Here is a 26378-nt window from a genome sequence, read left to right on the forward strand (position 1 = left end):
TAGATGTCTTAACCTCAGGTTTCTGCCTTCATTCTTCCCTCATGTAGACATAGCTCCTGAGATTGGCTGGTCCCAGAGAACTTCTCTAATCCTTTAGCAGGACCCAAAAAACCTCTGCCCACATGACAGGAAACCCTACAATCATTCCTAGGAGAAGTCCCAGGAAAATTTAGCTTTATACTGACTCACTTAAGCAATGAGTAATAAAAATTTACACAAGTAGTTTACTCCTGAAGATCTCAGACTTCTAGCCTCCTATTTCTGGCAACCACTGACGTGTGTTGCATTGTTCCTTTTGTGTCTTTCCAGTTTGGAGACTGCCAGGGATCATGTTCTGCCCATTGACTATTACTTTCCACCCCAGAAGACCTGCCTGATCTGTGGGGACGAAGCTTCTGGCTGTCACTATGGAGCTCTCACTTGTGGAAGCTGCAAAGTCTTCTTTAAAAGAGCCGCTGAAGGTAAAGGGTCTTGCACGCTCATTTCTATTTCCCTTTCTCCTTTATCTTATAGGGAGAGACACCAATCTTCCAGGGCCCAGGATTTTATCATCTCACAGACAAAGTCACTAGCGGGCCCTCTCAAAGAACTTAAAAGCCTAAAGAAGCAAGTTTTCATACTTGCTGCTCCCCTAACTTCGGTAGCCTTGGTAGTACAGGCAATGTAGGCAATGAAAGTGGTCCCAGCTGGTGCTTGGAGCTTGGTATGTCCTAGGAATGAAAGAAAAATTAATGATTTGATTTCCTCCCTGCTTGTATTCCACTCTGCTGCCTAGTGAGAGAAAAAATTGTCCTTATAAGAGAGGTTAGAAGTGGAGAAACCCCAACTGAGTCCCCAGCTCGTTCTCTTTGGTGAATACGAGTCTGTTCCTTAGCAAAGACTTCCTGGTCTCGGCCCTAGAAAGGAAGCGTTCTTGCTATTCAGCAGACTATCAGTCTGTGCACCTGCTCCCTCCTGCTGCTGCCTCCTTGGGGACTCTTTGTATTAATAGCTCCTAGGTAGATAAGGACCCAGATTGATGAAACACTTTTATTCTCCTCTCCAGAAACCTTCCGTCAGTGCCTGCCCATTTGTCTAGAAGCCCAAGCTGACTTGTAACTTATATTTGGCTAAGTGGGCTCAAGCCTTGGCTCCTTAGTCGTATTTGGCTTAGAACAATTCATGTCTCATCAGCCCCCAGAGTAGAGGTGCTCAGCCTACATCCTACCCCAGGAACTCCCATTTCCAGACCTCCTATATATGCTAGTACCTCCTTCCTTCCCAATCACCCTAGACTTAAGCCTCCTATTCATCCATTTCACTCCCCAACCTGTAGTAAGGGCTTCCTTCTCAAAGGGACACTGATGAGCACTCTCTAGACAGAGACATTCTGCTCTGGGAGCAGACCCAGTGGTTAAACACCAGTATCCACTCCTGCCCCCACTTTTCACAAAGGAAGTGCTTCCTGCCAAGACCGTTTCCTTCTTTCTCAGTGACCTAGAAATGTTGATTTCCAAGTCAGAACCAAAACAGACCCTTTCCATATGCAAGTGCTACAAACACTGAGTAAAGTCTTAAAAATGGCAGGTATGTAGGCCACACCTTTCACCAAGAATGTTATGACATCCACCAGAGGACAGCAGAAGCACCAGAGAGTTCTTGGCATCTAGAGATAAGGTAGAAAGTGGGTGCCCTTTAACTGGTCTCCCCATTGATAGCCAATTGGAATGATGATTGTATTTTTGTCATTTTGATAAGGTGGAAGGAATACCTATATAAAATGGAAACCTATTATTTTGTTTTCTTCCAGTCCCCTAAGCAAACAAGGAGACAGTTAGCATTTAGTATTAAAAACATGCGGGGCTGGCCCCGTGGCCAAGTGGTTAAGTTCGCGTGCTGCACTGCAGGCGGCCCAGTGTTTCCTCGGTTTGAATCCTGGGCGCGGACATGGCACTGCTCATGAAACCACACTGAGGCAGTGTCCCACATGCCACAACTAGAAGGACCCACAACTAAGAATATACAACTATGTATCAGGGGGCTTTGGGGAGAAAAAGGAAAAAAAATCTTAAAAAAAAAAACAAAACATGCTGCATGTTCCACCCATACCCCCAAGTGGCCCATTGCTACTGCTTATGCTGGGCTAGTATGAGGTCCAGGGTCCCAGTGCCTAGGCCTAGGCAGTTTAGAAAGAGACACAGAGAGCAGTGCTTTCCTTTCTTAAGAGTACTTACGGAAGGATGGCTGTCAGAAAAGGAAATGAAGAGCAGCTCCAAAGACTACAGATCGCCCCAACTTCTCCAGTGAGAACTTGCCTCTTCCCCTTTCCCCATTATCCAGCAGGCCCTGTTTATAGAGCAAAGAATGAACCAGAGCACCCATCTAGAGCTAGTGTTTAAGAAAGTAGAAATAGTGGTGTGTAGTAAGCCCAGACATCACAGTAATAGCAGCCACATCAGATGGGAAAAGAGTTCAAGTAAACAAGTGAACAAACAAATTCAGTAGTCAGATAGATTAGACTGTATTTGATGATGCCTCTGGGTTTTACAAATCTAGGTCATGATATTGTTGTTTTTTTAGAAACATGGGAAATGATCAACCATATTGTGAAAGGGAAGATTTTGCTGTCATAACATATCCCACATGGGAGTTTTCTGCAGGAGTTAGTGCTAAAGTATTGAGGAAGGCAGAAGGGCAGCTGGCAGGGCTGCCTGGGAGGAGCTCTGCTATGACATGGATCTTGGGCTATTTGAGAAAAATGAAAAGAGGAGTGGGGAGGGATAACCACTGAATTTATACAACACTTAAAAATCCGGCAAGGGGCTGGCCCCGTGGCCAAGTGGTTAAGTTCTCGCTGCAGGCGGCCCAGTGTTTCGTTGGTTCGAAGCCTGGGTGCGGACATGGCACTGCTCATCCAAACCAAGCTGACGCAGCGTCCCACATGCCGCAACTAGAAGGACCCACAATGAAGAATATACAACTATGTACTGGGGGGCTTTGGGAGGAAAAAGGAAAAAAATAAAATCTTAAAAAAAAAATCCAGCAGGATCTCAAATTGCTCCAGACCCTAGAATCACTTAAGTTAGGGAAAGTTGGTAATATTTTCTTTGAGGCAATGAGCCTCTATACGGTCACAGGGCCAAGTGCTCTTGACTGCTTGAAACATGAAAAATCGAGGCCGGCTCCGTGGCCGAGTGGTTAAGTTCACGCACTCTGCTGCAGTGGCCCAGGGTTCAGATCCTGGGCGTGGACATGGCACCGCTCGTCAGGCCATGTTGAGGTGGCGTCCCACATCCCACAATTAGAAGGACCTGCAACTAAGATATACAACTGTGTACGCGGTGGGGGGGAGGGGTTGTGAAATAAAGCAGAAAAAGAAAAAAAAAATATGAAAAATCACCAATGGATTCGTTGCGAAGCTATGGAGCTCCTTGTTTCCCTTGTAATCTGGACCCCAGGTTCCAGTCTTGAGTTCTTTGAGGGACGGGAGAAAGTGTTCTAAAAAAAACACAAAGCAAAAAACAATTATTGATGTTTTCTTTCTCCTCCCATCTGTAAAACTTGGTGGCTGGAGTTTACTGCTGTCATTATCTCCTTTTGAAGGCAGAAGGTTGTCTTATTACCCACAGAGAACATTTATTGATTTGTATTTTTTTCCTATTTTACAATATGTCTTTATCCCACAAATGACCTTTCTGAAGGTGATTCTGAATTTGCCTTGTTGAAACTTGGAATTCTACCTGTCTTGGAGAGAGGGGGAGCACAAATCTTTCTCTTCCTCATTTATTTATTATCAGTTAACTAAGACTGAGTATTCAGAGTGTTGATTACCACTTTATTCATGGTTTCAGAAATCTCTGGGCTGGGCACAGGTACAAGACTTAAAAGCCTGGCACATCAGACAGAAATCCGTTTCTAGCTTTGGTAGTTCATAAAGCATGAGGCTTTAATGCTGTCACTGGTGCACAGCTTAGCACAGAGTTGATTGTAATCTAGCCAGGTTTTCCTCTTGTGGAGCAAGAAGAGGGGAGAGCCCCACATCTTCTCATTGTCAGTAATGCTGGGAGTTTGGGGTGAGGGTGAGGCTAGTCACTGGAGGATGTGCATATTTTGAGATAAAAAATAATGGTACTAGGCCATGTGGGTAAAATCACTAAAATCTGGTTGATGGAAACTTAGTGAAAGAGTGCATTTGTGTGTGTGCACACGTGTGTGCACGCACGCGTGCACAGTTGTGGGGATGGTCTGTGGGTTAGACACAGGCATGAGGAGAATCAGCTAGCTGGTGGAGTGGGTGGGATGAGCAGGGAGGTGAAAGGGGAAGGCACGTTGGATGCTATCTAAAAGGCCAGGAAGTCAAAGGCAGGTGATACCCATACACAGGTGTAGGGACTCACAAGGGTTTTAGTTTTGTGGCCTTGGATAAGAAACTTCTCCTTTTAGACCTCAGTTTTCCCTGTCTGTAAAATAAGGGAGTTAAACTAGGTATTTTTAAAGTTCCCTTCCAGCTTAGACTTTTTGTGATAATTCTACAAATTACAAACATCGTCACTATTATTTCAGCAAACATACCTGCATTTATACCTATATGCACTTTTGGTTTTTCCTTCCTAGCAGATGGTGAATCCTAGCTCCTATTCTCTTAAAAATCATCTTCTATGGGGATCGAGCTAGCTGACGGAGTGCACGGTGGATGGACAGGGTTAAAACTCAGAACTCTGTGAGATTTCTTCTTCCCCGGCATTGTGACCATGGCTGGATAACTTCCTTTCTTTTCCCTTTTCTCATCTGGAAAATCAGGATGTGAATCCCCATCTCCATCTCATCATGTTTCAAAGAGGGTTAATTAATTCATCATGTGCATTATGTGCTCAAGAATTTACTATTTTTTAGACATTTTCTAGTAAAACATTGGAGATCGTACATCCATTTGTTTTGTACACATGGAGTGCTGTTTGGTACACATCATAAAATTGAAGCTGTAGTTTACATTCTGAACTCAGAGAATTACACCATCCTCATTGATGTTTACAATATGTCCCAATTTAGTATCCTTGGCCAATTTTATATAAGTATGGCTTTGATTCTCTCTCTCGCCCCAGGTTTTTGTGAGGGAAGAAATGTAAGTGAACCCTCATTGAACTCTTTTCTGTCCTTTAAATCCACTCTTTCCCACCTCAACTCATGTGGAATTGAATGTTACTTCTCGTTTGGAGTCTTGCAGAGAGTTTTTGGTGCATATCAGTGTCCTCTTCACTCCCTAACTTTTCGAGTGACATTTCCCAGAGGCAAGTTAACTATGCTAGGAGAATCTGTTGTAGCTTCAACAGAGCCTTAACGGGGTGTCTTTGGCGAAGGAGTTAACTGATCCTGATTGCAGGAGTCAAGTCCCAGAGATCTTTTCACAAAGCTCCTCTTATCTTTTATCTGTCTGTTTTTTTTAAATGTCATAGCCAGACTTTAGATTAGGAGTTGGCAAACGTTTTCTGTAAAGGGCCAGGTAATAAATATTTTAGTCTTTGCGGGCCAGATGGTCTCTGACTTGACTACTCAACTTTGCCTTTGTAGCGTGAAAGCAGACGTAGACCATACGTAAACTAACGGGTGTGGCTATATCCCAGTAAAACTTAATGGACACTGAAATTTGAATTTTATTTAATTTCCATGTGCCATTAAATACTATTTTTTCTTTTGGTTTTTTTCAACCATTTAAAATCTAAAAATCATTCTCAGCTTTTGAACCACACAAAAACAAGCAGCCCATTGGATTTGGCTTGTGGACTGTAGTTTCTTGACTCCTGCTTTAGATGGTTGCTCCTGTGCTTGCAAATCTGCATAGTAAATCCCACTTCTTCCTGTATTCTGGTAGCTTTGTAACTCTCTAGATTATATAATTTTAAACATTCTTCTGAGTTGGCCAGTTAAAGTTTGCACATCTTGCTTGTACAGAATGCCTGGTCTGATAGACTCTAGGTCCTGAGCTTTTATTACTAAACAGGAGAAAAATAAATAAATCTAGGAATGCTAAGTTACTTTTTTCTGATGATCTAGTAGATCACTCTCCCTTGAAGTACTAAGAGGAGAAATTGAAAATATTTCACACATTTTCTAGACTTGTGTACTGTAAGCATGTGGATAACTATGAAATATATATGAATGAGTTTTGCTGGATGTTATGTATACCCCAGATGGTAAATAAGAAGGGTTTTGGAGACTATTAGTACTAAGTATTATGGAAAAATTCTGTCTCATAGAAAGTAGAGCCCAGGTGGCCAGCTGAGTTATGGACCTGCCATATATGTCCCCAAGATCCTTTGTGTTTACAAATTTGCTGGCTTAATCCTCATCCTCCCCATAACAAGACTAGCCCTCAAGCCTGCAGAATAAATAATTTAGCTCTACTCTTCACAGTTGATGCCCACTCAAGTCTCTTGTTAGTGCCCAATTTGGGAGCCATGTCAAGAAGTTGCCATTGCTGCTCTGTAATGCTCTGTGCCTATAGTATGTGCATTTTATGAAGCAATGATTAACAAGAAGTTGGGATGTCACTTGCAAGATCTTCTGAGTCCATTGCCTCCTTCCACTTTTTCTTACTATTCCCAAGTCTGTTATATTTTTAAAGCTATCCGTATACTATAGCCAGAAGCTCTTTCAATTCCTCACAGAATCTCTTGGTAATTGTGACACTCTGGCTGGTAAATTTTTGCATTTGGATGCTATTGCAAGGGTAAGTATTAGACCCACTGTTTCTTCAGAGGTAGGAGTTATTTCTTAGTTCTCTGAGCTCTAGTCTCATGGCAAGAAACACACTGTCCCTGAAAATAGCTGAACTCTGTGAGAAGCCATCATTTCAAAAAACAATCTCTTCACTATAATAGCCATGTGTGCATACTTCTGGAATCTATTATTCAGGTATTCACACTCCTTCTCTTCAAGGCTAGGCAGCTAGCCTTCGAATCTGTCTTCCAAGAAGGCAGATGAGCTTTGTACCCACCAGAAGAGGGTACGGAAGAGGAAACTTCCTCCTATGCAAAAGAAGAAACTGAGATTTGGAGGTGAATGAGTTTATAATGGGAATGAGTATTTGAATTCTTAGTCTCTTTGCTTCCAGTCTGTGCTGTGACTCCTGAGGCACACTAGTGTAATCGCCACAGCTCCTTGCTAGACTAGTGCCCATCTTCTACTGAATACTTCATAATAACAGGCTTGGTAGTAATCTACTCATGTATTCCATCAGTAAACATGTACTGGGTGCTTACTACGCATGAGGTATTGGGCTCACGTACTCAAGATACAAAGCCTGTCTCAAGGAGCTTAGTGATCATAATCCTGTACATCTTTAAATCTCTTCAGTGGATGAAGGGCCACTATGTCCACTCTCCCTTTGAATTTCTCAACTACCTGGAACAGAGGGAGAGGTCATTCTCATGGTTTTCCATATAAGTCAACTGAAGCTTTGCCTGTTAATCAATAGGTAGTAAGTAGGGTAGCTGGAATTTGAACCCAGGTCTTCTGGGCCCAAAGGTCACTCTTCTACAGCACAGCTGCTCTGCAAATATATAAACACGCTAACCCAAAGTAGAAAGAAAGTGCTGTGCCTAGGCAAACAAAAAAGACAACAGTGAAGAGAAACAACAGAGTCAGAAATGAGATCAGGAAGTTAAGAAGGACATACATACTGTGGGGAGGAACCAAGGAGCCACTGAGTAGTATTAATATCATAGGGAGCTTGTTTTCTTAAGAAAGCCCAAAATACTTAAAACAGCTGGTGGTTCACCAGAAACTCTCTTCATTAGGTAGGGCCAGGGACGTGTGAGCCATAGCCTTTCCACCAGCTCCTAGTCTTCAGAGGGAAAGTTCTGATTCTGATGAATCCAGATTTGGTAGCTCTTAATTTACTCTTATCACACAACCATAGAACAGGAAGCACAATTTAACACCTGTGCTCATAGGAATTTTTCTCATCATTACCAAGCTAAGGGAAGAGCTCAGAGACAGGGTATATGGGTACAAATGGTAGACTTATGGTTCCTTCACCCTTTGGTTTGATGCTTTTCAGAGAAGTGTGCCACAGAATGTTTTCCATGGGGCCAGGAGCAAGAGAAATCCATTTCCCTCCTCTCTGATGTCAGAAACCAGAAACTATTGTCTTTCAGAACAGAGCTAAAAAGTCACAGAGGCAAAGTCTTGTTCTCTATCAGGGTTTTAAATTTTTGACCTTTTTTCCTCTCCTGGGATACCTCATAGTGAGGATGGACCTTGATTTCATTGTAGTATCTGGATGTGGCCCTGGAGACTGTAGTCTTCTCACAGTTCTGTAAGTTAGATAAGCACATTCCTGCAGTCCCATAGTCACAAGCTCTTTCACTCTCTGGACAGTTGATTCAATCATGAGTTGTTTAATGAAAAGATTTAAGAGACTCACAGTGGAATCACAAGATATTTTAATGCTAGCCTGTTAAAACTTGAAGGAAGGGAACTTAGAAATCTAAAAATCTGTCCAAGCCATTTTATGGACAAGGAAAATGAGAGAAAGTGACTTTCCCAGGTTCATAGAACATACAAATGGCAGAAATGAGGGCCTCCCAGCCATTTCTTGTTTCTTGTCTGAGGGTCTCTCCTTCCTCACAGCTGATTAGCAGAGCCACAGAGATTGTTACCTTGGAACCCCAAAGAATTATGTGAAAGAGCATAATAAACATTTAGCACAGCCCTTGGCTTCCAGAAGGTGCTCAGTCACTGTTAGCCCCCTCTGCCTGAGCCACTCTGTGAGAGCATCTTCTGTAATTATATGTTTTCCCACCTAGTAGGGAAATTAGTAATAATGGTAATCTGTGGTGGGAGGGCTCTGTGAGACATTTTTTGGTGTGAAGATTTTTGCAAGATTTTGTGTGTATGTACATTTATGAATTTGGGGGTTTGGGGAGAGTTTCCGTAGCTTTCATGTGATTCTCAGAGGTTGTATAACCCAGAGAAGATTACAGATTGCTAGTCTAGTCTTTGATAAGGAATTTATAGTCTCATAAGAGAGTATCCTGACTACAAGGATATCCAAAATGGCTATTTGGTGACTGGACATTTCCCCACATGGCATCAGTTTACTCAACAGTCAATGCTTACTTATTGTGTACACCAGACCTATACCAGGCACTGGGATAAGATAACAACAAAAACTATTTATTTGGCACTCAATATATATTAGTTGCTTTATAGTCATTTTCTCATTCAGTCCTCACAACAACCCTATGACATAGTTGTTATTATTACACCCAATTTGCAAAGGAGGGAGCTGAGGCACATAAAAGTTAAAGTGACGTGCCCAAAGTTATGCTACTAGTTAGTGACTGTAAAGTGAGTATGACACAGAGTTTCCAACATAACAAAGTGGGATAAGAGCTGTAGTAGAAGTAAGTACACAGTCCCCTGAACAGACTGAATAAAAGAATTAGTTATTTCACCTGGAAATTTTGAGAAGGCTTCACAGAGGAGTTTTATAAAGGTTGTTCTAGGTCTTGAGGGATGCATAATAATTTGCCAAGTATAAAAAGGTGGGAAGGGAACTTCAGGAAGAGGGAATAGACTGGCCAAAGACAGGGCTGCCTGAAAGCAGGAGGTTTGTTTGGGGAACACTGTAGAATCCAGAGGTGGTAGAAGGGAACCTCATCGGATGCAGCAGGTCCCTTGACTGGCCTTCAGTTGTCCTTTTGTGCCTGGTCCTCAGTCACTATGCTGAGCTATGCACTGCTGTCCTACTTTACTCACTGAGCTTTTTGGAAGCCAGCTGCTATCTAGGTAGGGGAACAACACGCAATGCCAGAGCACCAAATGGGGCTCTGCTTCTGCCATTGACTTCCATGTGGCCGTAGGCATGTATCATTTCCTCTTTGCACCTCAGAATCTCCATCTATCTAATAAAATGGTTGGACTAAAGGATTTTGAAGATTTTAGCAATAAATCTATAACAACCTAAATCTTTAGCAATAAATCTCTAAAATTTTATAGATACTCCACATGTATCCATTGGCCAGTCGTTCAATTTATATGTATCAGCCTTGGGAAATAGGCAGACCTGAGTTCAATCCTTAGCTCCAAGACTTAATAGATGTGTGACCTTGAGCAAGTCACTTAATTCTCTGTGTCTCTGTGTGGGTAGTAATAGCTCACAACACTATTGTAAGAACTAAATGATGTGTAACACAGCTCCTCGTGCCCAATAAGTTTTGATTCCTTCTCTTGGAGTGAAGCCTTGGTCATTGGCACATGTACGCTTATGATGTCCCCTGTGTATGCAGAAAAGAAAGATAGGAGATGGTATTTGTGGTAGTCCTGGTTAAAGAAGGCCTTGAGTTGGTGTAAGCTTCCAAGACAACCACTTCTCTTCAGTGTTACTTAAGTACTGATCAGAAGGGCCAATCACATTTGTCTAAGAATATAGCATAGGTCAATCTGATCCTCTTTGCCTTCCAGGCACTGTGAGTAATATTCCCCAGACAGCCCAGCAGGCACACGTTCATTGCCTCTCCTAGCTTCCAGGCTTTGGACTTGAAATTGTCAGAGCTCTCTGTATTTTCGTCCCCAAGAAGATTTGTCTGACTACCTGATAAATTCAGTTCCACAGCCACAGGCCAGAAGAAAAGCTAACAAAGGTCATAAATTATCCTCCATGTATTTCAGCCATTGGTTTCCCTTGCCCAACCAGAGGCGTGTCTTAAAGTATGTTGAGGCCAGATTCAATAGAAACCTGAGCCGGCACCTGTGTAAATAAATTTTTAATGCTTCTTTTCCTGAAGCTGGATGGATATTTTTTAAAACCAAGCTGGACTGTGTTTTATCTAGAGTGCTGTCTCCTACATTCTTAGTGCCTTAAACCTCTTGGAGCAATGCGGTTTGGCTGTAGTGTTATTGTTTTGTTTGTTTGTTTTGTTTTTTTTGGGGGGAGGAGGGCATTTCTTTCAAAAACAGGATAATTTAGCCTTGGTATAGCCTATGACTACTGTGTTTAAAATGAAACTCTGGTTATATGCTGGAATTCGTTCTGCTTGCCATAGCTTGGCTTTACATCACTTCACATCCACCCAGTCTTCAATTTTGATCCTTTTAAAAACCAGCCAACCAAAACAATCATATAACATACTGCTTATCTCTAACACCTACATGAATCACCTTCAGATCTTGTCCAAAACCCTATGTGGGGAAGGGGGTTAGCACCCTGCCAGGGCCCCCCAGGGCTCATCAGTAGGTGGGTATCCAGTCCTTGAGGTCCCTTAGTTCTGCTCAGCTTCAGAATACAGACAGGGTTGCTCCTTCATTTGTGTTGCTTATAACTAGAGGCCTCCTACTTTCCACTCTCATGCAGGACCTCTTCTGCCACCCAACCTGTGTAGCCTTCATGACTCCCCAGAAACTCTTCTGTAGCCCATGTCACTTGGAAAGAATTTTCTTTGTCTGTTTTGCAACTTGATGAGGCCTAGCCAGCAAGTTTAGGTTCAGATTATGGTTCTGTGGGAGCAGAGATAGATCTAGAAAACAAAAGAAAGGGATGTGGAGATATAGAATGATTTCTCACCTACCTAGTGAGCTCTACCAAGATATTAAAGTGCTCTCTACCCAGAAGCCCTATTGATACAGGAGTAAAAGACCTGATTTGAGTCCAACATTTGTTAACTGTGTGACCTTTGGAAAATGACATATCCTCCCTCAGCCTTAGTTTTCCTACCTGTAAAATCAGGATAATGATGACCACCCCCAAAGAATAAGAGGATTACATGAGGTAAGGCAACTAGAAGTTTCCTTGCATAGTGCCAGACTTTCAGAAATAAAGTGAACCCAACACTGTTGACAATGCCTCCTAGTGCACAAAAGAGAAATTAGCCCTGCATCAAATTACAGCATGTTTCCAAGGGTCTCATGATTTCATTATATAAATGCTCGTGTGAATTAAATAATTCACCTGTTATTATTTATAGGAATAATTTGATAGTAATTATTTTCAGACAGATGACATATTTCAGACGTAATTCAGAATATATCAGTTTTGGAGCTTTGTAGATGTGTTCATTCTCAAGTACCAAAGACCTAAAAGGAGCTGGCTAGGGTAATGATGGGCAGCACAAAGGTGGGCAACACAGAGCTCCATGGGCCCTATCTAGTTAGAGGGAACCCCAAACTATAGGCATTTGTTTTCTTGTAGTCCGGTTGCAGTGAAGAAGACTGTAGGTGAGTAGCTTTCACTCATTTGTTTTTCCAGCAAGAATGTTTTGTGTCAGGCCCTGTGTAGGCTGAGATGAGTGTGAGCTGGCCTTGTCCTCAGGGAGTTTCCAGGATAAAGCAGGAGGCCTGGAATATACTTGCCTTACTGTATGCTCATCAGTTCCTCTCACTGGACTGAGACCATGTTTTACTCCTTTCTTTCTCTCCAGCATTTAGCGCAAGGCCTGACATACAACAGATGCTGAATGTTTGCTGAACTGAGATAAATGAGACACAGTCCATCTTTCAAAGATCTCAAAGTTTAGTGGGGGATATTGATGTGAAAACAGAAATTAAATACTGTTGTGGTAAGTGTCATAAGAGAGATAAGTGCAAAATGGCAGAGAGATTATGTAGCAATTGACTGATTTAAGTCAAAGCCCAAAAGAAACAATGTTAAGAATTATGGAGAAACTAATTGATGTAAATGAAAGCTCCATAATACCAGTGTTATCTAGTTTTATTACACTTTGGTCAATTATTTTCCATTTTTCATTTTATCCATAAAACGGACGTTCAGTATTTGTTTCCCATCCATTGATAACAAAATAGATAACAAAATACTGCAGGAGGTTTCATTACAATATAGTTAAACTATTCCATTATTCCATTGCATGCCCACACTTTTCCCTTCCTCACCTTTACTCAGGCTACTCCCTCTGCATCAAGTGCTTTTTCTCCACACCTCCATATCCTTAAGTTCTACCTTACTTCAAGGCCTCGCTTGAGTGCCTCCTCCTCCAGGAAGCCTCCACTCCATCAAAAGGCACTTGGCCCACTCCTGTACTCCTACAGAACTTCATGGGTGCCTCTCTTATGGTTCTTACCACTTCCTGCTTTATCTTTCAGTAATGTAATTACCCATCATTTTTCCTCTGCTAAGTTAAGCTTCTTAGTGGAAGTTTCATTTTTTTGAAACCATGATTTTACTTTAAATGGATTGGAAACCTCTTCTGTTTTATATTGTGCCTAGTGGGCTTCAATCTTAACTTGTGAAATTACATCACCTATCTGGACATTTACACTTTATAATAATGGCTTATTTAAAAAAACCCACCACCTATCTCCAGGTCCCCAGACCTTCAGCAGCAACAGCAACACTCATTAACCAAGTGCCCCTGGAAGTGGGGCTGTCATCACCTCCAGACAAGCTAGGAGCAGCAGGACAGTTGTTGCATGGGGCAATAGCATCCAAGTCCATGAAGAGACCCTGGAGAGCCAGTGGGGGAACACAAGATCCAGGTGAACTCAGAAGCAGCAGAAGAGCTCACAGCCTGGGGACTCTGGTGGCAACACTTGGGACTGCAGCAACATTGTAAGCAGCAAGGCACCAGCAACCACAGAAGCATAAGCAGAAAAAGGAGGGCACTGATGACACCTCTCTCTAAGGCAGTGGAGGGTGTAAAATGCAGGCTCTCAAATAGAACCAGAAGCAGCTCAGAACCAAAAGAACCAAAGCCTTATGCAAATAAGAAAGATATTTCCTACTATAAATGTGCCAGCAGAAGATAAACTCATCCAGAACAATTAAGAACTACAATGACACAGCAGAACAGAAAGAAGATGACAACTCTACAGAAACCAAACTTGAAGTAAGAGAAGATTGCAATCTAACTGACAGTTCAAAATAGCTGTCATCTAAAAACTCAATGAGTTACAAGAAAACTCAGAAAGACAGTTCAATGAGCTCAGGAATAACATTAATGAACAGAGCAAGTACTTCATGAAAGAGATTGAAACTCTAAAAAAAAAAAAAACCGAAACAGAAATTCTGGAGATGAGGAATACAATTAATAAGATGAAAAATAATGTAGAAAGCATTAAAAATAGACCAGACCAAATGGAAGCGAGAATTGGTGAGCTCAAAGATAGAAATCTAGTAATGATTCAGGTGGAAGTGGAAAGAGAACTAAGATTTTTAAAAAATGAAGAAATGCTATGAGAAATATCTGATTCAATAAGGAAAAATAACATAAGGATAATCAGTATTCCAGAAGGAGAAGACAAGGATAAAAGAGGAGAAAGCTTATTTGAAGAAGTAATAGTTGAGAACTTCCCAAACCTGGGGAAGGAACTGAACATGCACATACACGAAGCTAATAGAATTCCTGGTTACATCAATGCAAAAAGACCTTCTCCAAGGCGTATAGTATTATAATTGTCAAAAGTCAATGAGAAAGAAAGAAAATTAAGGGCAGCCAGAGAGATGAAAATAACTTATGAAGGAACCCTCATCAGGCTTTCAATGGATTTTTCAGCAGAAACCCTGAAGGCTAGGAGAGAGTGGAATGGTATACTCAGAATATTGAAAAACAAAAACTATCAGCCAAGAATACTCTATCCAGCAAAGTTATCCTTCAGATATGAAGAAGAAATAAAAGCTTTCCTGGACAAACAGAAGCTGAGGGAGTTCATTGCCACTAGAGCTGCCTTACAAGAAATGTTGAAAGGGGTTCTCCTACCTAAAACAAAAAGGGAAAGATTTAGAAAAGCTTTGAATAAGGTGATAAATAGATAGACATAATCAGAGAATTGAAGCTTATATCAGAATAGGTTAGTAAACAATTATAGCAAAATGGCTAAAGGAAAAGAAAGCATCAAAAATAACTATAGGGGTGGGCCCGGTGGTGCAGCGGTTAGGTTCGCATGTTCCGCTTCTCGGCAGCCCAGGGTTCACCAGTTCAGATCCTGGGTGCGGACATGGCACCACTTAGCAAAAGCCATGTTGTGGTAGGTGTCCCACGTATAAAGTAGAGGAAGATGGGCATGGATGTTAGCTCAGGGCCAGTCTTCCTCAGCAAAAAGAGGAGGATTGGCAGTAGTTAGCTCAGGGCTAATCTTCCTAAAAAAAAAATAACTATAACCACTTCAATTCAGTCACAAACTCACAACACAAAAAAGAACAATTTATGACAACAAAAACATAGAAGGGGAAGAGAAAAGGACAAAATCTGCATAGGCTAATGAAGATAAGATGCTATCAGCAGAGAAAGGAGTATGTCATCTATGAGATATTTTATACAAACCTCATGGTAACCACAAAACAAAAAATCAGAGCAGAATCACAAATATTAAATAAAGGCAGAACTGATAAAAACATCACAGAAAACCACCAAACTTAAATGGTGGACAGAAATACAAGGAAAAAGAAACAATTGAAATATAGAACAACCAAAGAAATAAGATTAAAAGGCAGTATTAAGCCCTCATATATCAATAATCAGTCTAAATGTAAATAGATTGAATTTAGCAATGAAAAGACACAGAGTGGCTGGATACATTAACAAAACAAGACCTAGCAATATGCTGCCTCCAGGAAACACATCTCAGCTCTAAAGAAAATGTAAGCTCAGAGTGAAGGGTTAGAAGATGATACTCCAAGCAAGTAGAATGCAAAAGAAAGCAAGTGTAGACAAAAAAGATAACAAGTGACAAAGATGGACCTTATATAATGATGAAAGGGACATTCCGCCAAGAAGACATAACACTTATTAATGTAGATGCACCTAACAGAGGAGAAGCAAAGTGTGTATAGAAACTATTAACAGACCTAAAGGGAGAAATTGATAGGCCCACAATAATAATAGGGGACCTTAACAGCCCACTTACATCAATGGATTGATCATCCAGACAGAAAATCAACAAGGAAGCAGTGGCCTTAGATGAAATATTAAACCAGATGGACTCAATAGGTATATATAGAACATTCCAACCCAAAGCAGCAGAATGCACATTCTTCTCAAGTGGGCACATGGAACATTCTCAAAGATAGACCATATATTGGGAAACAAAAGAAGCCTCAATAAATTTAATATGATTGAAATCATATCACACATCTTTTTGAACCACCGTGATATTAAACTAGAAATCAACTATGAGAAGAAAGGTTGAAAAGCAACAAATACATGGAGACCAAACAACATGCTCCTGAACAACTAATGGATCAATAATGATATCAAAGGAGAAACAAAATAGTAACTGGAGACAAATGAAAATAAAAACACAACATACCAAAGCTTATGTTTTGTACTATACCGCAGCAAAAGCAGTACTAAGGCAGAAGTTTATAGCAATACAGGCCTACCTCTAGACACAAGAAAAATCTCAAATAAACAATCTTACATTACACTGAAAAGAACAAGAATAAGAACAAGCTGTTCCACTGCTGGGTGGTTATCCAAAGAATATGAAAACATTAATGCATCAAGATACATGCACCCCTATGTTCGTTGCAACATTACTAACAATAGGCAAGACTTGGAAACAACATAACTGCCCATCAAGGAACAAATGGATAAAGAAGACATGGTGTATATATACATAATGGAATACTGTTCGGCTATAAAAAGATGAAATCTTGCCATTTGCAACAACATGGATGGACCTTGAAGGTATTATGCTAAGCAAAATAAGTCAGGGGGAGAGTGTCAAATACCATATGATCTCACTCATAAATAGAAGATAAAAATAACAACAACAGACACACAGAAACAGAGATTAGATTAGTGGTTATCAAAGGGGAAGTGAGGAGGGAGGAGGGTGAAAAAGGTGAATGGGCACATGTGTATGGTGATAGATGGTAATTAGTCTTTGGATGGTGAACAGGATGTAATCCACACAGAAATTGAAATATAATGATGTACACCTGAAATTTATGCAATCTTATAAACCAATGTTACCTCAATAAATAAAAATATAAACAGATGACTATTAAAAAAAAGGAAAGAAATGTTTATTCACAAGGCCTACCCCTGTGTTTTGGAATATAGACTATCATGATTGTTTACATCTTTTCTTTACATTAAAAAAGTGGATTGGAATAATAAGCATAGTTAAAATGTCCATATTACCTAAAGCAATCTACAGATTCAGTACAATCTCAAAAAAAATCCCAATGAGATTCTTCACGGAAATAGACCAAAGAATCCCAAAATTTATATGGAACAACAAAAGACCCCAAATAGCCAAAGCAATCCTGAGAAAAAAGAACAAAGGTGGTGGTATCACACTCTGTGAATTCAAAATATACTACAAAGCCATAGTAATCAAAACAGCATGGTACTGGCACAAAAACAGACACACAGGTCCATGGAACAAAATTAAGATTCTAGAAATAAAGCCACACATCTATGGACAGCTAATTTCTTTTTTTTTTTGAGTAAGATTAGCCCTGAGCTGACATCTGCCGCCAATCTTCCTCTTTTTGCTGAGGAAGATTGGCCCTGAGCTAACATCTGTGCCCGTCTTCCTCTATTTCATATATGGGAAGCCTGCCACAGCATGGTTTGATGAGCAGTGCGTAGGACTGTGCCCAGGATCCAAACCAGTGAACCCTAGGCTGCCGAAGTGCACAAATTTAACAGCCATGCCAACAGGCCGGCCCCACATGGACAGCTAATTTTTGACAAAGTAGCCAAGAACATGAGATGGAGAAAGGAAAGTCTCTTCAATAAATGGTGTTGGGAAAACTGGACAGCCACATGCAAAAGAATGAATGTAGACCATTATCTACGCCATACACAGAAATCAACTCAAAATGGGTTAAAGACTTGAATGTAAGACCTGAAACCATAAAACTCCTACAAGAAAATATAGGCTGTACACTCTTTGACATTGGTCTTAGCAGTAACTTTCTGAATACTATGTCTCCTTAGACAAGGAAAATAAAAGCAAAATAAACAAATGGAACTACATCAGACTTAAAAGATTCTGCCCGGCAAAGGAAACCATCAACAAAACGAAAAGACAACCCACCAACTGGAAGAACATATTTTCAAATCATATCTCTGACAAGGGGTTAATTTCCAAAATATATGAAAAACTCCTACAACTCAACAACTAAAAAATGAACAATCCTATTAAAAAATGGCAAGAGGAAATGAACAGATATTTTTCCAAAGAAGATATACAGATGATGAACAGGCACATGAAAAGATGTTCAGCATCACTAATTATTAGGGAAATGCAAATCAAAACTGCAGTGAGAGATCACCTTACACCCATCAGAATGACTATTATTAAAAAGACAAGTAACAACAAGTGTTGGAGAGGATTTGGAGAAAAAGGAACTCTCATACACTGCTGGTGGGAGTGTAAACTGGTGCAGACACTGTGGAAAACAGTATGGAGGCTCCTCAAAAAATTAAGAGTAGAACTAACATATTATCCAGCTATTCGACTTCTGGGTATTTATCCAAAGAACATGAAAACAGTATTTTAAAAAAAATATGTGTACCCCTATGTTCAGTGCAGCACAATGGATAAGACTTGGAAGGAACCCAAGTGACCATCAACTGATGAATAGATGAAGATGTGGTATATATGTACAATGGAATCCTTCTCAGTCATAAAAAAGACAAAATCGTGCCATTTGTGACAGCATGGGTGGACCTTGAGGGTATTATGCTAAACAAAATAAGTCAGGCAGAGAAAGACAAATACTGTGTGATTTCACTCATATATGTAAGATAAACACGTAGGTAAAGAGAAGCGATTGGTGGTTCCCAGAGGCAAAGCAGTTGAGGGGAGGACAAAAGGGGTAATGGGGCACATATCTATGGTGACGGATAAAAGACTGTTGGTGGTGAACAAGATGTAGTCTATACAGAAACTGAAATATAATAATGTACACCTGAAATTTATACAATTCTGTAAACTAATGTGACCTCAATAAAATAATTTTTAAAAGGGAAAAAAAGTTTTCCTAATTTGGTGAAAATTATTAAGCCCACAGATTTAAGAGAGCCAACACATCCCAAATAGTATAAACTTTGAAAAATCATACCATAACCAAATTGCTGAAACCTTCTGATAGAAAGTCTTTAAAAGCAGCCAGAGGAATAAAGACATGTTATGAATAGATGAAACAAAGATAGTAATTACAGTAGACTTCTTTTCCATACTACACAAGCCAGAAGACAACAGAATATCATTAAATTACTGAAAGAAGAAAACCTTTCAACCTCAAATCTGCCCAGCATCCACTACCACAGACTATACCACCATTGTCTCTTGTCTGAATTACTGGAATAATTTCCTAACTGTTCTTCCTACTTCCATCCTTGGCATCTTCCAATCCATTCTCCAACAGAAATAAGATTAATTTTACTAATATGCAAACAGGATCATGCAGTTCCCTTGCTCAGAGAAAAGTGGCTGCCTATTTCACCTTGAATAAAATCTACCAAGTAGAAAAAAAACCCCACCACCTTAACACAACAACTGATTAAAATGTGTCTTCATTTCTTTTAGGTCTTTTTCTCATGCATGCATAATTTGTAGACTGGTAGTCTTTTTTTTCCCTCATGCCTCTATTCTTGGATAGATTGTTTACTTCTACTTAGGTTGTATTCGTGTACATTATTATTTTCTTTTTAAGATTTTCTTAGGACTCGTATCCATCAGTGGAAATACTGGGTCAAAAACAGGCGTTGGGATGGGAGCATGTCATGGGCAGATCTTTGGGAATGGTAGGTGCATTCAAGGAATTAAAGAGGCAGGTGGTATATAGACAGCCAAAATCATGTGTTATGACTTAAGAATCTATGAAAGGCCCCTCTGCTTGAAAGTATCTTGCCATGCATGATCTGTCATAGTGTCTGAAACTCACACCATATGTGGAACTGTTTTGAAAGACTTTGCTGTGTCCTGGGACACAGTCAACCATAATAATTAAATACTATTGGGAATTAGGTTGTCAGTATGCTTCTTGACCGGACTCTGGAGGAATGGAACACTAGTCTCCTAAATTTTGCAAGGGCTAGGGAGTTCAGATCAGGTTCTGAATATAAGGTACTTATCTGGAATAGGAAGGCTTAGATATAGCATCAAAGTGGCAAGCTCTGAGGAGCCAAGGGTCAAATTAAGGCATTGAGCATTTGGTAGGATGAAAGAACAGAAGGGGAAGCGAGAAGCAGAGGGAGAGTTGTGGAGAGAGATGAGCAAGTTTTCACCTACCTAGCAGGACTTGGAATTGTGTTGGGTTTGTGGGTACAACAGAAGCAGTGAGATTACTTTATACTTGGGAGAGAGAAATGAGTTCTGGGCAACCAATAGATGGCTTTAGGTAGAATTGTGTGGGTCAAGGCCTGAGGGGACATGCAGGTCCAAGTCAGCTTCTATGGGCATCAGAAAGCCAGCAGGGGTAGGAGAACTCAAGGAAGCATGGCAGACTCAGCACATGCAAGTAAGTTCACTCCAGTCATCACACAGTATTATGACTACTGATGATAGAGGCCAGCTGCCGCTGCCCTGTGTGATGGGCAGATCTTTGGGAATGGTAGGTACATTCAAAGAATTAGAGGGAGGCGGGTGGCTATATTGACGTATTGGGTAACTTCACTGAGATGGTTTGGGGGTTGAAGCTTCCAGATAATCAGGTTTTTATTTGTTTAGATAGAGGCTGCAAAATTCATTGCAAAACTGTAAATTTCTATAAGGAAAAAACAGGCCTCCCAAGTTAGAATAGAACATGGAACCCTTTGAAGTTAGAGATAGAGGAGGTCTGTAAGAAGTCAGACAGCATTTTCCAGTTCTGTCTTCAAGGGTTTCTTGTCCTCCTTGGGACTCAATTTATCTTACTTCATTCCTAGAGCTACCACCCACTATTCTTCCCCTCTTCACCCTGAGTGTAAATATAGATCACATTCCTTGGGTTTTCAGAACACAGTAAAGATGAGCTCTCATTCATCAAAATGTACATTAGTAAATGCCGAGGGAGAACAAACTGGAAATCCAGTGTAGAAAACAAAAGTAGGATTCTGTTCCTTGGAATCCCAGATAAAACAATAAAGAGTTTCTTTAGGCATTAGACGTCTTCCCATAAGGTGGCTCTCTTTTAGCCTTGTCAACTCGGCCCCAGTCTTCACTTGGTAACCCTTCTTCCTTTTTTGTTAACTCATCCACTATGCTGCTATGGGGCCCTACGAAAATGCCAAAAATTTACACACATATCCAGTAAGAGGAAAGTCACTCTCTAATAGCAGGCCCTTTTATGATGCTGTGAGCATTTGATCCCCATGTTGCTAGCAACACCAGTGAGTGACCTGACCCCTCTTAGGAGCAGAATGTGATTGGGGTATTGCCTCAAGAAGACCCTCACTGTTCTAGGAAGTGTAACTCCAGAGTTTGCTGATTCACACCTGGGAATATGTACAGAGAATGGATCCTACAGATAAGCCTTCCTTTGATTAGCTTCAAAGATATTTAAAGCAGCTAGGATGTGGTAGACGGGGCCTCAGGAAATTCATGTGACCTCGCTAAGCTTCAGTTTCTTCATTTGTAAAATGGAGATAATGTAGTGGTTGAAAAGGCCAAAGGAATAGATGCTTTTGAAAATGTATAAATTGCAAAGTGTCATATTAGTTTCTAGTGGATCTCCTTACCATTGTTCAGGACAATCATGGCTATTATTAAATAAATACTTGCCTCTGACCACCCTGGATCCCTTTGCAAGGAGTTGCCTTTAGGAGAAGCAGCTTTACTTCCAAATCACTCCATGATTTGCATGATTTCTCTATACACAGCTTATTAACACATAAGCTGCATCTCCAATCTGCAGTCACACCAGAATGATTATCTCTTCGAAGTACCTCTCAGGGCTCCTCAAAGTGAATTTTAGCCCCCCAAAAGTAGTCTCTTGCAAAGATAACCTCCAAATTGATTGATAATATGTCCAACCCTTTTGTATGATGTAGGCATAGGCAGGTATAATTTTATTTATAGAGATAATTGTTATCTCCCAGCAAGTAAGCAGTAGCGAGAAAATGGCTAAGAGAGGCCATTAAGAGCGCCTTTACATCACAGCTCAGCTTTGAGTGTTAGTTGCAAGGTTACTAAAAGCCTATGCAGATAAGTTGCAGTGCTTCTGGCAAAAGCAAAACTTGCTCCAAGAACAAGCACTTGTTTCATTGCCTAGTATTTTTAATCTCCAGCAGACATGATTTTGGAAACAAGGCATTCAGTTTCCTGAGCTGTTGTATACAAATTGAGGAAGAGAGGTGATAGCATTGGAATGAATTTGTTTGTTGTAAGTTATAAATATATGGACATTTTCAATTCCATCATCCTCAAAACTTAATCTTTTTTCCCAAATGGAGCCATCTCCCTGGTTTTAATATGCTTACTTTGAGCTCATGGCATTCCTGCCTGCCTAACACATGAACCTTGCGAAATTGTTTCCAAGGTCCTTTTCTTTGTTTTTTCTTGGTGTCCAAGCTGCCAGGGTCAGTAGTGGCTGTGGTGGGCTGACAATGAGGTAGCAGCAAGCTGAGCTTTATCCTCTGGCCTCCCTTGACCCATTCCATCCATCATCCAAGAGGCAAGAAGCCAGCATTCCACAGAGCAGCCTCACCAAACTCGCTAAGACTGAAGGGGAACCAGGATTTCAAACAGCCATTATAGAGGAAAGGAATGAGATTTAGGGTTTGTACAACTATGGTGCTCTCTTCATTGATTCTTTTCACTCCAGAAAGATACTACTCTTCTTTAAGAAACTATCAAAACCTCATGATCTTCCAGGACCTGGGCTGCTTCCTTAAGAAGCACATTATGGAGAGCCCACTTGGCCAACAAAATATTAAAAGATCAATCATTCATTGATTCATGCATTCAACTAATATATATTGAGAATTTTCTATGTGTCAAATACTGGAATGACAAAAAGGAATAAGCTATCTGCTTCACAATCTAGTGAGGAAGATAGCCGTTCTTTCACTTTATGGTGATCGATCACATTTCGTACTCTGCTGGATATCTTCATAAGGTCATGACACAAGAGAATGATTGAAAAGTGGGGAGAGGACAGGGGAAGAAGGACTTAGTGTGGATCTAGCCAATCTCAAGTCTCCATTATGAAATACTGGATTGCAGTTTCAAAGGAGTATTTTGAAATCCCACCCCATGCCACTGCAGATAATAGAATCTTGCTGTCACTGGAGGCAAGAAAATGGGTGAAGGAATGAAATGAATGAGATGAGAAATTGGGAAGAGTTAGAGTTCATTTTCTTTTAGAAAAGAGTCTATGTTATGCATGCATCATGACAGAGTAAAACCACCAGTAGAAAAAAGGAAGCTAGTGTGTGACCCTAGGAAAGTCACTGAAGCTCTGTGGATTTTTTTCTTTTATTGTGGTCATATTAGCTTATAACATTGCGAAATTTCTGTTGTACATTAATATTTGTCACACACCATATAAGTGGACCCCTTCACCGCTTGTGTCCACTCTTCACTCCCTCCCCCCTGGTAACCACTAGATTGTACTCTTTGTCTGTAAGTTATTTTCTTTATATTCCACGTATGAGTGAAGTCATACCGTGTTTGTCTTTCTCTGTCTGGCTTATTTCACTTAACATAATGCCCTCTAGGTCCAACCATATGGTTGCAAATGGGACGATTTTGTCGTTTTTTACGGCTGAGTAGTGTTCCATTGTATATATATACCACATCTTTCTTATCCAATCATCAATTGATGGGTACTTGGGTTGCTTCCACATCTTGGCTATTGTGAGTAATGCTGCAGTGAACAGAGGGGGACATAAGTTTCTTTGTGTTGTTGATTTCAAGTTCTTTGGATAAACGCCCAGGGTGGGATAGCTGGATCAAATGATATTTCTATTTTTAATTTTTTGAGGAATCTCCATACTGTTTTCCATAGTGGCTGCACCAGTTTTCATTCCCACCAGCAGTGTGTGAGTGTTCCCTTTTCTCCTCAACCTCTCCAACATTTGTTATTTTGTTTTGGTGATTATAGCCATTCTAACAGGCATAAGAGGATATCTAAGTGTGGTTTTGATTTGCATTTCCCTGATGATTAGTGATGTTGAGCATCTTCTCATGTGGCTGTTGGACACCTGTATATCTTCTTTGGAAAAATGTCTGTTCCTATCCTCTGCCCACTTTTTGATCGGGTTGTTTGTTTTTTTGTAGTTCAGTTGTGTGAGTTCTTTATATATCATGGAAATTAACCCCGTATCAGATAGATGATTTGCAAATATTTTCTCCCAGTTGATAGGTTGTTTTTTCACTTTGATCTTGGTTTCCTTTGCCTTCCAGAAGCTCTTTAGTCTGATGAATTCCAACTTGTTTATTTTTTTCTTTTGTTTCCCTTGCCTGAGTAGACATGGTATTTGAAAAGATCCTTCTAAGTCTGATGTCAAAGAGTGTACTGCCTATATTTTTTTTTCCAGAAGTTTTATGGTTTCAGGTCTTACCTTCAAGTCTTTGGTCCATTTTGAGACTATTTTTGTGTATGGAGAAAGATAATGGTCTACTTTCATTCTTTTGCATGTGGCTGTCCAGTTTTCCCAGCACCACTTATTGAAGAAACTTTCCTTTCTCCATTGTATGTTCTTGGCTCCTTTGTAGAAGATTAGCTCTCCATAGATGTGTGGTTTTATTTCAGGGCATTCAATTCTGTTCCATTGAGCTGTTTGCCTGTTCTTGTACCAGTGCCGTGCTATTTTGATTACTATAGCTTTGTAATATATTTTGCAGTCAGGGATTGCAGTGCCACCGGCTTTGTTCTTGTTTCTCAGGATTGCTTTGGATATGCAGTATCTTTTGTTGACTTTTAAGATTCTTTGTTCTATTTCCGTGAAGAATGTCATTGGGATTCTGATTGGGATTGTGTTGAATCTGTAGATTGCTTTAGGCAGTATAGACATTTTAACTATGTTCTTCAAGTCCATGTGCATGGAATATCTTTTCATTTCTTTATGTCATTATCAATTTCTTACAGTAATGCCTTAAAGTTTTACTTGTGTAGGTCTTTCACCGCCTTGGTTAAATTTATTCCTAGATATTTTATTCTTTTTGTTGGGATTGTAAATGGGATTGTATTCTTGAGTTCTTGTTCTGCTAGTTGGTTATTAGAGTTTTAGAAATGCCACTGATTTTTGTAAGTTAACTTTGTACCCTGCAGCTTTGCAGTAGTTATTAATTCTAATAGTTTTCTGATGGATTCTTCAGGGTTTTCTATATATAAAATCATGTCGTCTGCAAACAGCAAGAGTTTCACGTCTTATGAGCCTATTTGGATTCCTTTTATTTCTTTTTCTTGCCTCATTTCTCTGGCCTAAACCTCTAGTACTATGTTGAATAAGAATGATGAGAGTGGGCACCCTTGTCTTAATCCTGTTCTCAGAGGGATGGCTTTCAGTTTTTCCCCATTGAGTATGATGTTGGCTGTGGGTTTGTCATATATGGCCTTTATCATGTTGAGGTACTTTCCTTCTCTACCCATTTGATTAAGAGTTTTTATCATGAATGGATGTTGGATCTTGTTAAATGTTTTATCTGTGTCTATGGAGATTATCATATGATTTTTGTTCCTCATCTTGTTAATGTGGTATGTCACATTGATTGATTTGTGGATGTTGAACCATCCCTATGTCCCTGGTATGAATCCCACCTGATCATGCTGTATGATCTTTTTAATGTATTACTGTATTCGGTTTTCCAATATTTTGTTGAGGATTTTTGCACCTATGTTCATCAGTGATATTGGCCTGTAATTTTCATTTAGCATAAATTTTTCAAGGTTAATCCATTTTAGTACGCATCAGTACTTCATTTATGTTTCTGTCAGAATAATATTCCATTGTGTGTATATTCATTTTGTTCATTCATTCATGCGTTGATGTGGATTTGGGTTGTTTCCGTTCTTTGCCTATTATGAATAATACTTCTTTGAAAATTCATGTGCAAATTTTCACATGCACATGTTTTAATTCTCTTGGGTATATACCTGAGAGTGGAATTGCTGGGTTATATGGCCACTCTTTGTTTAACTTTTTGAGGGACTGACAAAGCATTTTTTAGAGAGACTGCACCGTTTTACATTCCCATCAACAGTGTATGAGGGTTTGGATTTCACCACATCCTTGCTAACATGTTATTATCTATTACATTATTATTATTATTGTTATTATTATTACTATTATTATTCCCATCCTAGTGGGTGTGAAATGGTATTTCATTGTGGTTTTGATTAGTATTTCACTAATGGCTAATGATGTTGTTCATCTTTTCATGTGATGGTTGGGCATTTGTATATCTTCTATAGGTAAATAACTATTTACGTCCTTTGCCCATGTTTTAATTGGATTATTCCTTTTTGATGATTGACTTTTATGTGTTCTTTATGACTTCTG

The 26378-nt window shown here is 40.0% G+C and overlaps 1 protein-coding gene across 1 annotated transcript in view; it reads left to right on the forward strand.

Moving 5' to 3' along the window:
* The window catches only part of AR (androgen receptor), a 156300-nt gene that overhangs the window by 79872 nt on the left and 50050 nt on the right, over positions 1–26378 (forward strand). Inside the window, exon 2 of the mRNA XM_014832024.3 lies at positions 310–461. Coding sequence (XP_014687510.1) covers positions 310–461 — 152 coding nt within the window. The remainder of the gene's footprint in view (positions 1–309; positions 462–26378) is intronic.

Source organism: Equus asinus, chromosome X, assembly GCF_041296235.1.
Source record: "Equus asinus isolate D_3611 breed Donkey chromosome X, EquAss-T2T_v2, whole genome shotgun sequence".
Taxonomy (NCBI): Eukaryota; Metazoa; Chordata; class Mammalia; order Perissodactyla; family Equidae; genus Equus; species Equus asinus.